This window comes from Sceloporus undulatus, chromosome 6 (assembly GCF_019175285.1).
Source record: "Sceloporus undulatus isolate JIND9_A2432 ecotype Alabama chromosome 6, SceUnd_v1.1, whole genome shotgun sequence".
NCBI lineage: Eukaryota > Metazoa > Chordata > Lepidosauria > Squamata > Phrynosomatidae > Sceloporus > Sceloporus undulatus.
This window is the reverse complement of record NC_056527.1, coordinates 28,213,227-28,229,595: the sequence shown is the minus strand read 5'-3', so window position 1 is coordinate 28,229,595 and position 16,369 is coordinate 28,213,227. Positions and strand designations below refer to the sequence as shown.

The 16,369-nt window shown below is 42.3% G+C and overlaps 1 protein-coding gene across 6 annotated transcripts in view; it reads left to right on the top strand.

Moving 5' to 3' along the window:
• The window catches only part of ABCB1 (ATP binding cassette subfamily B member 1), a 60,937-nt gene that overhangs the window by 40,640 nt on the left and 3,928 nt on the right, over positions 1-16,369 (top strand). For all 6 annotated transcript variants that reach the window (XM_042474208.1, XM_042474205.1, XM_042474207.1 and 3 more), the window contains 7 exons: positions 993-1,196; positions 2,424-2,524; positions 3,558-3,698; positions 4,865-5,021; positions 8,279-8,476; positions 13,271-13,477; positions 15,203-15,349. In XM_042474208.1, the coding sequence (XP_042330142.1) occupies positions 993-1,196; positions 2,424-2,524; positions 3,558-3,698; positions 4,865-5,021; positions 8,279-8,476; positions 13,271-13,477; positions 15,203-15,349 (1,155 nt within the window). The remainder of the gene's footprint in view (positions 1-992; positions 1,197-2,423; positions 2,525-3,557; positions 3,699-4,864; positions 5,022-8,278; positions 8,477-13,270; positions 13,478-15,202; positions 15,350-16,369) is intronic.

Below are 16,369 nucleotides of genomic sequence, written 5' to 3'. Positions count from 1 at the left end.
AGCTCTGATGCCACAACAAACTACAATTCCTAGAATTCCACAGAATTCACCAATGACAGTTCAAATGGTGTCAAAATGGACTATTTATGCAGTGCGAATGCAGCCTAAGAAAGAATCCTGCTTAATCCTGTCTAAGAACCCTGTTTAAACATACAGTAAAGATCCAGAGGAAGGAAGAATCCTATCTGAAAACCTGGAGATGTGCTACCAGTCAGAGTTGGCAATATTGAGATGAAAGGACTGAGGGCCATGATTGAGGGCCTTGGTGAACATCCAAATGCATTAATTAGTTTGGTAATTTGAAATAACTTTAAAACTGATCATTTATGGTAGTTATTGTTCATTACCATTTATGTAATAAAACGTACCGGCCAATCTATATAGTGAAAGAGACACCTCCCTCCCACCTTGCCACATCATCTGTTATAAAAGTAGAAATTGGAAAACCAGAATGAGGGGCTGTGCATACTGGCAGAAAAAGCTGGCCTGGGGGTGGAGTCCATATGCCGTGTGCCACACCACATGGCGCTCCTCTGGCGCTGTGTCCACATGATGCAGCACCAAAGGAGCACCGTAAAGCCATGTTGCTGTGGCTATCGCATCCTTTCCAGGGCACAAGAAGGGGCTGCTTTTTGCTGGATTGGGGCCTCAGAGGAAGGCAACGGCAACCCTGCTCTCAAGAAATCTTGCCAAGAAAACCCCATGATAGGGTAATCATGAATTGGAAGTGACTGGAATGCACACAACAACAGGAAGCTTGGTATGACAGCACATAGCTCTTCTGACAAGCCTGCTGTGAAAACAGAACTTAGAAGAGGGACCACTCAGCTATCAGAGAGACACCTCCTTGCCATTAGCTCCCATTGACAATATACCAGGTGTTCACTGAGTGTATTAAGAGTGATTGTTAAGTGTTGTTCACTGTAAATGCTTGGAGGCGAACTTTAATGACTGATCCATGTTTGTGTGCACGTGTTTTCTTCTTCTCTCAGGCTACTGGAGCCAGGCTAGCGATGATTGCCCAAAATCTGGCTAACCTCGGGACAGGGATTATTATATCATTTGTGTATGGCTGGCAGTTGACCCTCTTAATCTTGGCTGTTGTGCCAATCATTGCTATAGGAGGGCTCATTGAAATGAGAATGTTGGCTGGACATGCCAAGAAAGATAAGAAGGAGCTTGAAAATGCAGGGAAGGTAAGTCTCCAGAAAACCATAAGCTCCAACAGCAAATCAGGATGGTTGAGTGCTGGTTATTTGTAAATAATTATTGTTACTTGTGATTAATTCCTTTTTCCTAATAACAAAGGTGGACTTAAATTATGTTACAGTTGTAACTTAGGCCCAGTACATACTGGCCCCGAATGACACCCTCGTCATGTGTGAGGGGTGAGGGGTGTGTGGGTGGGGCACCCCTCACACCTGATGAGGACGTCCTCGCTGCGTGGCATTGAGTAGACGGTGCGCACAGCGAAGATGTCACTGCTGCACGACATCCAAATGGAGCCATGCAGTAGTGACGTGTTTGCACTGCCACAAGCTATTTGCAGCAGCACAAAAAGGAGCCACTTTTAGCAGTCCTTTTTTTCGTGTAGCAGTGCCACACACTTTGGTTGCTGCGGCACTGTTATGCAGCAACAAGAGGCGGATCCCAGCCACCTCTTCCTGGCGCTCTGTACCGCGCCTTAATTAAAGATAACGCCATTATGTTTGTAGTGTAACTTTAAAAATTTCTACTTCTATGAAGATGTGGCCTTGTTAAATAGTGCGGGATGAATCATGATTCAAGAGCTGTTTCACACTGTATCTTGCACTGTGTCTAGCTATTTGAGTTACTTTTGAGAAACTGGAAACCAAGGTTATTTTTTAAAAATTTAACAGTAACAAATTACTTTCTGTTTCCTTCAGCTATTTACTTTTAAAAGTATCTTTCTGTGCTCTGAATAAGAACTAAAGTGTGATGTACTGAGAGGTGAGGAAGAGGTGTCAGCATGCTTGTGTGTGAAGCTTGAGGTACAAAGAATTAAGCTACAAAAGAACTGAATTTAGCCTCTGTCAACTTATAAAATCCAAGAGGAAAGCATGGCTAGCTGGATGGGACACAGAAGCACTACCACTAGGCAGCAAGGGTACATTACAGAATCTTTCTGCAGGTGTCAGTTCCATTCTGCTTGTTAGATTACACTGTGCCTGCATCATACGCAGATGCGCTATACACATCTTTCAGCTTATGCTGAAAGCCATGCAACAGAACAGCCACACCACATGCACAAGCCCCATTGTTTTCAACGAGGCTCAAGCATACACGGAATTTGCCTTACGCAGGGGGGTCTGGAATGGATCCCACATGTAAGGCAAGGGTGCACTGTATATTGATTGTATCAACGTCTTTACAGTCAAGTATTTTTTTTCTTTCTTTTACAGATTGCAACAGAAGCAATAGGAAATATCCGAACTGTTGTCTCCCTTACTCAGGAAAGAAAATTTGAATTCATGTATGGACAAAATTTGCTAGTACCATACAGGTAACAGATGCTTCTGACCAACACTTGAAAAGAGAGGAACAAATATTTTATCCTTTAGTGTCTTGTTTGTTGCTTGTCTTCTAAAGCAGTGCCATCTTACCAAGTAGTGTTACCTATGCTTCTTGGATACTTCTGAAACTAACTTCTGGTACAGACCAACAAAAAAGGCTGGCTTCAGGGTGGTGTGGGGTGCGGTGTCTGCATGCTGCATGCCCCGAAGCCAGCATCATGCCACTTGCCCAACCATACCACAGGCAGCATTTTGACATTTCAGCAGCATGGTGTTTAGGCACCACAAGCCAAAGAAACACTGAAGAAACACCACAGCAGCGACAAAGGCACCCTTTCCCTGGTGCAAAAAAGAGTGGCTTTCTGCCACTCTTTTTTGTGCCAGAGAAAGGCCAGATCAGGGCCATGGCATGTGGTTGCTGTGGCCCCGATCCGGTGCACAAAGGGGCGGCATGGCACTGCCCCTTTAGAGCCCTCTGTTTTTGGCCTTAGATATCTATTTTATGTGAAAAAAGAAAGAAGATATAGTTCTCCAAATTATAAGCAATCTAAGGATCATTTATTTTTATGTCTGAATCTTGCTCTTCACACCAAAACGAAAAGCAAATATATTACTATTATATACCAGATAAGATTAGAATCGTGATCTAATAATAAAAACACTGCAGTGATCATTTTAGAGGCATTACAATCTAATTGTCACAGTACAGAAATCTTAAATATTATAACTGTATATTCTTAGAATCAGCTAACAATAGGAGAAGACTCCATAAGGCAGGGTCGAATTTCCAGCACTGTGGATCCCATAGAGAACTTCCTATGGATAGAGGAGGCTCTCCTCTTTACAAAGGTGTCCTCCATGGAGCCAGTTTGGGAGGGGGGAGAGTAGGGTGTGTGCAGTCTGCTCCTTGCATATCTAAAGTCCCTTCACTGGGAATATATGAATGAGCTTAATTAATAACCTGTAGATCAATATGCAATAAAAAAGTAATCCTTACCCTCCCCCCCCCTTTTTTTTTAACAGAAATTCTATTAAGAAAGCACACATTCATGGACTCACCTTTGGCCTTTCCCAAGCAATAATGTATTTTACCTATGCGGGTTGTTTTCGGTTTGGTGCCTGGCTTGTGGCAAATGGTTACATGAACTTTAAGGATGTTTTCTTGTAAGTATATCTGGTTGGGTTTTTTTTTAGTTCTATACAAGCTGTTACTTGTTGACTACCTATAATGAAATCAGTGATAATAAACGTCTAAGTGCATATTTGAGAATGAAATGATTCTGTTTTCATCACATCTCAGCTGGATCAGGCAGCTGACTACACACTTCCAGTATCATTTTCAAAATGATAGGAAGAGTGGATGCAGTCTTAAAGCCACGGTGCTATGCAGCAAAGCTGTTAGATAAGGAGGTGCTACATAGCTCCTTACACAGTATTGTAAAAGTTGATTTGCTAGCAGAAGGGTGGAAAAAAGCCAGTCTACATGTAGCCCCTAACACTTTAGTGTCCCCAGGGCCCCTTGCTGTTGTTTTTAAAGGCTCTCCTGGGCCTAAAACATCACAAAGAAAATACAAAAATATAGCAACATTGTCCCCATGCTTCTTTGGTGACAAGTGTTGTCAAAAACTGGCAGCAATGGGAGGTGTTGCCTCCCAAGTCCCTTGAGAAGCCAATGTCTCTCACTGACCCCAAGAGTTACCCGCCGCTGTACTAGCTTAACACCCAATTATATGAGCATCAAGCCTCATAAAATTTCAGTCTTAGCTTGCTGATATATTTTAGGATGCAGAGACCTCAGGACTGGTTCATATTTCCTATCAAAGCACTAAATTTGTTCAGTTAAAGTTGCCTACATCTAGTTTTTCCCCCCTGTCCTTTATGGTGGTGATCTGGAAGTCAGGAAAGCATTTGCATTCATCTGGCATTCCCATTGTTTGCTTTCTCAAAACTCTTAGTAATTTATCAGACAAAAAAAATGAAGATGTTTGACATAGGCCTGCATTTTCTGTATCTGTTCTTAGTTCAGATAGTAGGGAGAGCTATCTGCAGACTGGTACCTTCCCCTGGCCAAAGAAAATGCAGGCCCATGACCAACAATTTTGATTTTTTCTCCTGTTTGCCTGATGAATAAGTCAGAGTTGTTTTGTTCCTGGCTGCCCCAGGCCTGTTGCTCACAGTTTTCCACATAACAAAGTGACAGCAACAAAACAAACAACACAATTGCCGTTTAAGACAAGGCTCTAAAATGATGTCAGAAAAGTGTAAAAGTCAGAATGGCTTCTCAATGACACATCCTCTATATGATATCTTTTTTTGATTTATGCTTCCAGGGTATTCTCCTGTATTGTCTTTGGTGCCATGGCACTAGGACAGACATCTTCCTTTACACCAGACTATGCTAAAGCCAAGATATCTGCTGCTCATATGTTTGCACTGTTTGAAAGAGTACCCTTAATAGATAATTACAATGAGGCGGGAATGAAACCTGTAAGTTACTCCTTGTATTTATTTCCTTTTGTCTTAATTTTGTTCCAGCTGATGAAGCCTAAAATATTATTTGCTTTTTGGCCTTTCAGTGTCTAAAATTAAGTCCCTTCCTTATACCCTCCAACTGTCCTGATTTGGCAAAGACCGTCTGTCATCCCACTTTTTCAGCTGTTTTTAAAATGTCTTCATTTCTCTCCCCCCCCCCCCTTCATTTTACCCCTTTGTCCCCAGCTTACTTCAGTTGCTGCAAACTGAATTCAAAGTTCAAAAGTACCTCAAGGTCTGCCACAAAGATAAGGGTGCAGGCTTGTTCTCTGCTGCCTCAGAGGCTAGAACTGGCTCTAATGGTTTTAATTTACAGAAAGGTAGATTTAAATTGAACATCAGAAGGAATGGCCTTAAGCAGACAGGCGGCTTGGCCACTCCAGATGCAAATGTGCCCTGAGCGGCACAGGACTGCAGCAACCAGATACCGCGGTCCTAAGGCTGGGCACCTTTGTGGTCTCCAATGAAGTGCCAGCAAGGAATGCTTTTTTGCGTTCCTTTTGTGGCTGGGTTTGGGCTGCCTTAGACAGCCACGGTGCAGTTTTGGCTTGATCTGGGGGCATGCATCGTCTGAACTCCATGCCCCCAGATCAGCCCAAAGGCAATGCTTATGGCCCGTCTGTTTCGGGCCTTGAGAGAAATTTGGCAATGGAACCAATTCCCTAGAGAGGTGGTGAGGTCTCATCCTCTGGATGTCTGGATGAAAACATCCAGAGGATGCTGGGGATGCTCTTCCTTCATTGAGCAGGGGATTGGAACTGATGGCCCATGGGGCCCTTTCCAGCTCTATGATTCAATGATTTAATTAACTCAGCAGTGGGAGAAGAGAGAAAGGAAGAGAATCATACCCTTCCCAATAGACTGAAGACAAAAACAAAAACAAACTGCTGCAGCTTCTTCCAGTTTGTGTGTTCTTCCTCAATAACTTCTGCCATCGTGATCACACTGTGATGTTGCTTGGCCACACTTGTTATTATTATTAAGCTTTATTTATATAGCGCTGTAAATTTACACAGCACTGTACATAAAATCTTTTAATTAGATGGTTCACTGCCCTCAGGCTTACAATCTAAGAAGACATGACACAAAAGGAGAAGGGAATGGTTGTGGGGAAGGTGATTAGGTCCTGGAGTTCATCTTTCCCTCTGAGGCCTGGAGCAAGGCAGATGGACTGGAGGGAGGACTCTGTTTCTTAAGGATAGGCCTTGGGCCTGCCATTTCACTCCCTCCAGGCTGGATGGCTTCCCCTTCTCCGTCTCTGGATGATGGTGGATGGAGGGGTGGGCTCCTCTTTCAGGGGAGGCCTGATGGAGCTGGCTTCCCCTTCTCCCTCTCTGGATGATGGTGGATGGAGGGAAGTCCCAGTTTTCATCTTTTATGGACCTTATCACATTAGACAAATCCTGGGCAGAAATGGGATTTAAAAGTAGACAAAACCTGCAAATGAGAGATGTTTTTCAAATGATGTTTCTTCCAAAGAGCAATAATGTGAAAATAAAGCAAACAGAAAGTCAACAAAAATTACCTTTTTACTTCTTGAAAGTAAAAAGGTGTTGTTTTTGCCGACTTTCCATTCACTTTATTTTTGCATTATTGCTCTTTGGCATAAACGCATCTGAAAAAATTCTACTGTTAAAACCCCTTTTCTGTGTGGGATCCATTAAGTACGATAAGACTTTATGAAATGTTGGGGGGGCGGGGGGATCCGGGGGGGGGGGGGGTGCACAGAGGTTCAGCCTGTGTTGGGTGACATCCCAGAGGGTATGACATATTCGGTCTGGCTCTCTGCCTGTTGAGGGTGTGCATATGTGTAGTGCTGCTGCTACATGACAGTGAGTGCACACTGATGGCCTTCCTACTGCCCTGGCTCCCTTTGCCAAGGGAACCAGGGCAGTGGGAAAGAAGGTGAGTGCAGTGGACACATACATGCACTTATGCTTTGCCAACCTCCCCGCTGCACTGGCTGCTTTCGCTGAGGGAACCTGGGCAGCAGGGAAGAAAGTGAGGTTGGTGGATGCACACACTCCACTGCTGGCCTCCCTGCTGCCCTGGCTGCCTGCGCCAAGGGAAGCATGACAGAAGGTGAGAGCAGCAGGTGGATGCACACCCCTGCTGGTTTCCTTGCTGCCTGGAAGTGGGGAAGCCTGAACAAGAAGACCCAACCTCTGGTCCTGCCTCCCATTTGCTGTCTAGCTTGCCTGGTTGCCACCCACCCCAGCATCCCATTGTTGGTGTCTCTGGGTGGCAGCTAGCCAGCTAGCCAGGGCATAGATGAGCAAGGCAGCAGTGGGAGAGGTGGAAGAGGGCACCACACTGGTGGCACCGACCCTAGTGATGACACTATGGAGGGTGTATTAATTCATGGGCATAAACAGAGAGTGAGAGTAAGTGAAAGAGTTGGTAATTGTCCACCTACAATCTTAAATAGGCTGTGCTTGTAGGTCCAAATAAATTACTGTTTTGAAGATAGACAGATGCATGTTCAATACACAAAGAGACCTCATGTTTTTGTGACTTCAGACCATCTTGGGTCCTTGCCTATCAACCTATCCACACTGCAGGCCTTGGTTCCTGCAGTACCGTTTTGGTTTAACCTACTCATGAGAAAGCTTTGTTTTAAGTGAATAAATAAATAAAAGTACAAGCTTCTTCTTACTCAGCCATTCCTGCTTCAACACACACATGTGAACAACAACAACAACATACTATGAGGGATATATACCTTTAAGTAAAAAGAGTGGAAAGTGAAATTCTTCATGCAGGAGACCAGCTCTCTCAGGATAAAGCCATGGAATTTCTAGTCCTTAAAATCCTATGACCTATAAAAAGATGGAGCGAGTATGGTGGTAGAGAGCATTAGAGCTGCACAGTACTTTCTAACTGAAGCAAAGGAAAGATACAAATATCTTGGAGTGTTAATGTCAGTTCCAACCCTTTCCTCTGCTTTCAATGGTATTTCTAATACTTGAAGTTGGATTCTGAGCTGGATGTGCCACTGGGCTAGGAGACATAGACTCCCCTGCCCACTCCATTCCATGGCAGCCTGTGAATGGACTGAACTATGGCTGTATGTGTCCCTGAAAATGAGGTGGTGGTAATTTCACGATCAGAGTCCTTCTGTTCATGGAAGGCTGATTCTGCATCTAACCCTATATGTTCACATGTAGTCCTTCAGCCATTTCCCCTTGAAAAACAGGTTTTTTTAATTCTAGGAAAGATTTGATGGTAATACAGCATTTAAAAAAGTGGCCTTCAACTATCCCACCCGACCAGATGTTTCAGTGCTCAAAGGGCTGAGTGTTGCTGTAGAGAAAGGACAAACATTGGCTCTTGTGGGAAGCAGTGGCTGCGGGAAGAGTACATTGGTCCAGCTGCTTGAAAGATTTTATGACCCTCTCAGTGGAGAAGTGGTAAGTAGATTGCATTTTGATCTGTCTAAGGTTTTGTTTTAGGGACAAGATTAGTGCAGCTTCATGTTATTGCAGACAAATTTAGAGCGCCTTCAGGCTGACCAAAAGCCTCAGGATTTGGTGGGAGTTGTACCTGTACTTAATGGGATTTTTTAAAATAGACATATGATGTACCTTCTCTCCTAGTCTATTTTTCATGAATTTCTGGGACTAACCATAATAATTTTTAATAATTTGTTTTATTTATATACCGCTATTCCAAAGATCATAGCGGTGAACAGCAAGTAAGCTAATTAGCAAGTAAGCTAATTACTCTTTAAAGACAGGGCATGTTGTGTGTGTGTGTGTGTGTGTATATGTATGTGTGCGTGCATGCATACGTGTGCATGTGCAGGTCCCAGGGTATAGACAGGAGTAAAATCCCTTGTCTGTATTTATTGTTTCAACGGATGATCCCACTCATAATGTGTTGAATGAGGGTATGATATTTGCCACTGAGGTTTTCTTCTGCCCTTCCTCCTCCAATTGGATTTTGGTTATCACACTGAATGTTTGTTTTTACTTCTTCCCCTTACATTTGCTTCTCATGAAAAGCAAGATTGCTTTCCTTACTTTTACAGCTATCATGCTAAAGTGATATAGCACTTTTTACCTATAACTATAAAAACTGGTTTTCAAACTTTTACCGTTATGACCCCATTTACCTCTACATGCAGTATAGTGTATAAATAGAAATAGATTGTTTGTTTAGTGTGCATACTTTCACTCACACATTCATGTATATTCATATTTTAACATTTTAGAAGAAAATAGTTATCCTCTTTCTTCAGGCCTCCAAGTGCCTTACTTTCCTTTCTCTTTGCCTCCAGGACAGAAAAGGTTTAGGAAGAGTGAGAGATCAGGGCCTCCAAGTCTCATGGTTCCTTTTAGCAACTCTTGCACACCCCCAGGAGGATTCCATCTCACAGACTGAGAACCACTAACTATACCGATTTTTGAACTGGAGAAGGAATATGGGAGGAGGTATTGAGTTCATGGAGGAGATGACAGGGAAAGAAAGAAACCCCATCCACACTACAGTTAACCATAAGGCAGGCAAGGATGAAAAAGAGTCTATGAAAGCCTGGTATATTTAGGACATGACTAGATAGGGAACTGAAAACAACGATTACATGGCATGCTACGCAGAAACACAGTAGCCCATCATTTACTGCAACCATTGCCCTAGCTGGAGGACTCCAGAAATCCTGTGTGTGTTTACATTTTCTTCCACCCTATTTGTTCCTATTTGAGGTCATGCCATGGCCTCTCACTACCCACCCACCTGGCTTCTGTCTGCAAAATATTTGGAGTTCCACTTTTGAAGCACTCATCCTACTTTGCCTTCAATGTCCCAAGCGATACAGGATGGCTTGAAACAGTGGCATCACAGTGGCGGGTGCAGACCACACAGGGTGATGTCCCAGGGCACTGTCACTCAGTGGGATCGTATGCAGGTAGAGAGCAGCTGCCCTCCAAGTCTGGCAAGGCAACCACCACGGACTCAGAAGGCTTCAAGGGGGGGACCAGCTGCTTCTGAATCGACGTGGATTCAGACATCCTCAAAGATGGTTGATGGCAGCCTCCCAAGTCCAGCATGGACTCTGAAAGCCGCAAGGGGTGGGGGGCTGCCTTCCAAGTCCAGTATGGACTCAGAAAACCTTGGGGTGGGTGGCTGCCTTCTGAGTTAGCCCCTCGGGGGGGGGGTGCAGCAGTCTGGCCTTAAGGTGGTTCCCCCTGAACTAGGTGACATCAGCCCTGGTTACACTGGCTTAAAATAGGGGTGGGCAAAGTATAGTGTAGGAGCCACATGCAGCTCCTCCAGGTCATTTCTGCAGCCCTTGAGCCTAAGACTACCCTCACGCACTGCCATTTTTTTAAAATTCAAAACTGGAAAAAGGTGAATTGCTATTCTGGAAGCTTCCAGGAGCTGGACTTCATCCTTTAGATATGTTGCAGATTCGTGTAATATTTTTTTTTAATACCCCATTTTTCAGAACTGGAAGTGGCCTTACAATTTGTGGTTCTATTATTTCATGTTATAGTCAGCCACGTGACCCCCAGAAGCTTATGGGGGCCAAAATTGGCTGTTGGGACAAGTGTAGATGTCTACCCCTGGCTTAAAGCCATGCAGGAATTGAGTGATGAGGTGATATTTGGACGAGGGGGTTCATTATTATAGCTTAGTCTCTTTTCCACTATGCAGTGTTAGTTTTCACTTGGCATTTAGCATGTTTTCATATTTCATGTATATCCCTTTGAGTTATTTGTAATGAAGACCATTTTAAATGTCAGATAATTTCCCTAAGGAAGTACACATGGCCACCTTCACTGCTGCCTTTAGGAGGATTTTAAAGAGTTAGCCTGCATTTGATTAATTTTAAAATCCTATGCTTTTCACTCAAGTTCTGATAAAATAGCTGAAGCTATTTTATTTGTTATATTAAGGACATCAGAAGAACCCTGCTGGTTTAGAATAAAGACTTGTGTAGTCCAGCATTCTGTTACCATTGTGGCCAACCAATTCATTTCATTTATTTATTTAAACATTTTTATTATTTTTCTTTTAAATGTACGTATTTCCATTCAGAAAGGATCTCAGTTGCATACAACAATGTTCCAGTGTAATAAAAGCAAGAAAATAAAAACATGAAAGAAGGGGGGGAAATAACCACATTAGTGACAGGTTTCAGCTGGCAGATTATCCAAATATAAATCCATTTCTAAATTTCATCTATACCTCATTGTTTCAAATGTTGCAAGCAGTTAGATTGTCTATCCATTGACTCACAGGGGGAGAAAAATGATCTTTCCTGTAACAAAATATTAATCTTTAAGCTGTCAAAAGGGCACAGAAAATTTACTTCCACTGGCCATTTGTCAATTTCCAAGAATTTAACATAAATTTAATTTATGTTAAATAATTCAAAAGAATTATTAAATAATTAATATTAAACAAGTTAAATAATTCAAAAGGGATGCAGTGGCTTAGTGGTTAAGATGCCAGTTCTGACAGTCGGAAGATTGGAAGGTTGGCAGTTTGAGGTTCGAATGCCACATGTTGAGGTGAGCTTCTGTTACTAGTCCCAACTTCTGTCAATCTAGCAGTTGGAATGCATGCAAATGCATGCAAATGCAAGTAGATAAATAGGTACCACTTCGATTGGAAGGTACAGTAACAGCATTCGGTGCAACCATGTTGGCCACATGAGCACCAGAGAAGTCCTTGGACAACTCTGGCTCTTCGGCTTAGTAACGGAGATGAGCACTGTCCCTTACATTTTTGGTTACGACTAGACATTCATGTCAAGGGACTACCTTTACCCTTTTTACCTAATTCAAAATTATACACACATCCCTAAGTACCAAGGAACCTTCCAAAACCAAATTTATACATGTGATTACTTCTTCCCAAAATGTGGCTACTATGGGACAACTCCAAGATATATATGTTAAGGAAGCATTAGAAGTATTACATCTTCAAAAACTTGCTCATTTCAAAAGTCCTTTCTTAAATAGGCATTGTGGTGAACAATGTACATGAAAGAGCAGTTTCTGCTGTGTTAGATGTTGGAGATTTGTAGCCATATTTGTTATAGATATTAAAATTGATGGCCGTTGATTAGTCAGAATTGGTTATTCCAATTCTCTTGCTGTAAAAACTACATGCTATATTTATTTATAGATAACAAAAAATTATATATATAAATTGTTAGTTTGAACACTTGGTTGGTCTCAATTAATGTTTCTAATATTAAGGGAGCTTCCGATGCACTTAAAGCCGGAGGGCCAAATTGAATTGTAAGAAATGTTTCAGTTGTAAATGTAGCTGTTTAGCTGATAGTGGTAGTTTAAACTGCTCCTGCAAAATTGAAAATGGCAAAAACTCATCATCAACACCAAGTATCTGATGTAAGATAACAATCCCACTATTGGCCCACATCTTCCATAAAACCAGTTCCTTACCAATTTTCAAATCTGGATTCCCTCATAAAGTCAATTTGGCACAAATGCATGGATCAAATTGCAATTAACTATTTACTCTGCGAGGAGGGACATGTCTTTACTCTGCCTAGAATTACCCACCATTCACTTCAGTAAACATATTGTGTTTGCTAGTGATTTAATTATTTGATTACTTTAATATTACTTTTATTTACTAGTTATTTTTAATGCCATGCCAGTGGACATGAAGCAATGGCATAAGCATAAGCAGTAGAGATGGATGGCGCAGATGGCATTTTGCATCAGCAGCCTGCTAAATGAAGTGCCATGCCATTGTGCATCACTCCTGTTGTGCAACCACAATTTTTGCACCATTTGCACAATTGTTCCCGGTGATGCAGCTACAACTACTCTTCCCTTGTATAAATACAACCATTGCACAGTGGCACAGTTATTCACTCAGTTTGCAACATTATAGGATCCCAACAGAATACCAGCCATTGTTTTTAGGGCTCAGATATGTATTTCTAAGTATAATCCACATTGTGACAGGTTTTTTACCTGAAAATCAAGGTATAAATCTATTAATCTATAATTAATCTATAAATCTATTAATCCATAAATATGCTAAATTGATATTAAATAAAGCTGCTGATGGTGGTGGTGATGACTGTGATGAAGATGATGATTCTTTTAAGGACTTGTTACTTCTCTCTATTACAGAAATGTGGATATAGTGGTTTGATTTTGGTTTTCTGGAGAAAGACAGAAAGTTCCTTGGCTCAGAAACCATATGTTTTTCTTTTCCAGCTAGTAGATAGCCAAAATGCAAATGAGTTAAATATCCAGTGGCTGAGGTCCCAGATTGGGATTGTCTCTCAAGAACCAGTCCTGTTTGACTGCAGTATCGCTGAGAATATTGCTTATGGTGATAACAGCAGAGAGGTGCCATTTGAAGAAATCGTTGAAGTGGCTAAAGCAGCCAACATACACTCCTTCATTGACTCTTTACCAGACGTAAGGACCTCTTAAAACTTGTACACCTCTGTCCTAAGTAGATATCCTTGAGAGGAAGCTTTGAATGTGTTTGGACTCAGGAATTCAGTGTGATGTGAAAATGAAGCCAGATAATATTGTGAAGGATTATATATTATGAATAGCAGTGATCCAGTTAAATACACACACACAAAGATAAAAGTGCTAAAATTTCTTATGACTGTGTGGTTTTTAACAGTATGATTTTGGACAGTATGAATTATTTTAATTACTAATTTTTACTACACTGGGTTTTACTCCATTTTATTGTTTCATGATGTTGGAGCAATCTTCTTGGGCAGCTGCAGTGGGAACCACTGGCATCACTGGAGGGGGGATGCAGTCCACACCGGGTGACACCCCAGAAGAGGAATGACACCTAGTTGGGCTCTCCTCCCACTGTGCCCCTCCTGGCTTCACAGTGGCAGCAGAGGCCTTCTCACAAAGAGGCTTCGATGGTGATGGCAAAGGAGAGGCCCAAGCATGCCTCTCCTGGTTTTGCCACGGCAGCAGAGGCCTACTCACAAGGAAACCTCCACCACCACGACTATCTTCTTTTCATCTGAGTTTTCAGCCATTTTAAAATAAAATTGGGCAAGGCAGGTCTGAGGGCTTTGGAGTTGGGGTCTGCATGCACCCTACAGGCCACCGTTGCTCCATCTTTTTGCTAGGGCTCATCACGCTGCTAATGTCTTACATACAGTTGTGCTTATATATTGAAGTATATCACTTCAGTGAATGTTGAAGTACAGAGCTTGGAAAAATTAGGATTTTGATTACAGCCCCAGAATGCCTCAGCCAGTGTGTCCGGTGGGCATTATAGCTGAGGGATTCTAGAAGTTGTTGTCCATAAAAAGTATTGGCCAGATTCCTGTTGAGACTACATCTTTCTAAGTGGACTTACATCTGCGGAAAGTGAATCATGCAATTGTGTAATGTCTATGTACAGTAGAGAACAGGTTGTCAGTTTACTGTATGAACCTGTTATGTTGATGTGCACACTGTGCACTGATGTATTCCATGTACCAAAGCATTCTTGCTGGGGTTCCAATATGCATCTTCACAATTCAGTAAGGAGGTTTCTTAGCACCTCTGCTATGTAGCTAGGTATACATAAAGTTACAAGTAACAGGTCATATGGGATTCTTCCCAATGTGTCCAACGTCTGGTGAAAGATTATTGTAAATTGTTCTTACAACATCATCTTGTAACCTGACCTAGTGAGCTGGAAATTCTCTCTGATCTCCCCCTCCCAGCAGCTATATAATTACAGAACAGGCTGCCAGTTTACTGTATGAACAAATTCAGTCATGCAAAATGGTTTCTCTCAATATAAACATTCCCAAAATCACAGCAGCTGTTCATCTTATGTCCATTTTATTGAACATAGTGTTTTCCTAAACCATAGTACCAGCTTTCCTCAAGAATATAGAAGATCAGATATCCAATTATCTTTTCTATTCTGGAGGAAAGCTGGTACTATGCAGATGAAATTGTACCCCTGGCTGTTGAATAGTTTGTGTTGTGCTCATGTCTGAAAAGTGCAGTAGAAAATCAGAAGCCTGCATGGTCAGGTATTATATAAATTAAGACTTCAGAAATCTTGGTAATCAGAGAGCTATTAATACAGCCTAAAACAAGAGTATTGCTTTATAGCTTGTATAACACATGAAATTTAAGTTATCCATCTGATTGTACTGTCTGTAGAAATACAACACTTCTGTTGGTGACAAAGGGACTCAGCTTTCTGGGGGCCAAAAACAACGCATTGCTATTGCTCGTGCTCTTATCCGTCAGCCTAGAATACTTCTACTGGATGAAGCTACCTCTGCACTTGATACAGAAAGTGAAAAGGTAACAATTTCCCTTTAGATTGTGTGGCTTCATATTACAGCATATTATGCTTCCAACACACCAGCCAGCATTCTTTTAGGGACATACATGTTTCCTTTATGTATGTGAATGTCCTTTTTTGGGCACTGCTGGGGTTGTTACTCCCTCCATAGCTGCCAAGCCTCCCCCCAGTTACTTAAAGGTCACTGCAGCCAATGCACACAGCTTTTCCATGCTTTGTAATGAGCAGGCAGGAAGAGAGTTGTGTCTGGCTATGTCCCCATAGTGAGACATGAAATGAAGACATCACTGCTGAGATCCAGTGGGGGTCTCTCTAGGGACTTAGCACTGCTATACCCATTTCACATCTGGCTATGGGGATGTAGCCAGATGTTTCTAAACTGTTTGGTCATGCAAAGCACAAAATGGCTGTGTAGGATGGTTGCTGGAGGCTTTCAGTAAGTTGTGGGAGGGTATATGGCACCTCCAGATATGGTTAGGAAAGATCCTGTCTAAAATTCTGAAGATCCATTGCCAATCAGTATAGCCCATCAGTGATCTGCAGGCCATGGCTGCAATCCTGTATGGTCCAGCATAGCGTAGTAGTTCTGCACATGAACCCACATTACAGCTGGCCATTCACTCACCCCTGAACCTACGACAGATTTACTTCAGGCTCTCCAGCCATTCTATACCTTGTAAGAATTGTGAGGGATGAGAAGTGTCTGGCTGTGTCCCTGTAGCTAGACATAACCTATTTACTTCATCCACTGAGGTCTGTGGAAGTCCTTCAGAGGTCTTAACAGATGATGTAATCATTTCATGTCTGACTACACTACAGTAACATAGCCAGATGCTTTTCCAGTCCCATCCCTGCTTTTTTGAATGGTTGCGGGAGGCTTTGGTCATTGCAGAGGAAGGGAATATCAGCTTCTCCATCAATCAGAAAGAGACATATGCATGTGCAAACTACTTATGCCTATGTATGCTAACAGGATGCCAACCTGTATTAGCCATGGGCCCCACATAAGACCCTCATCT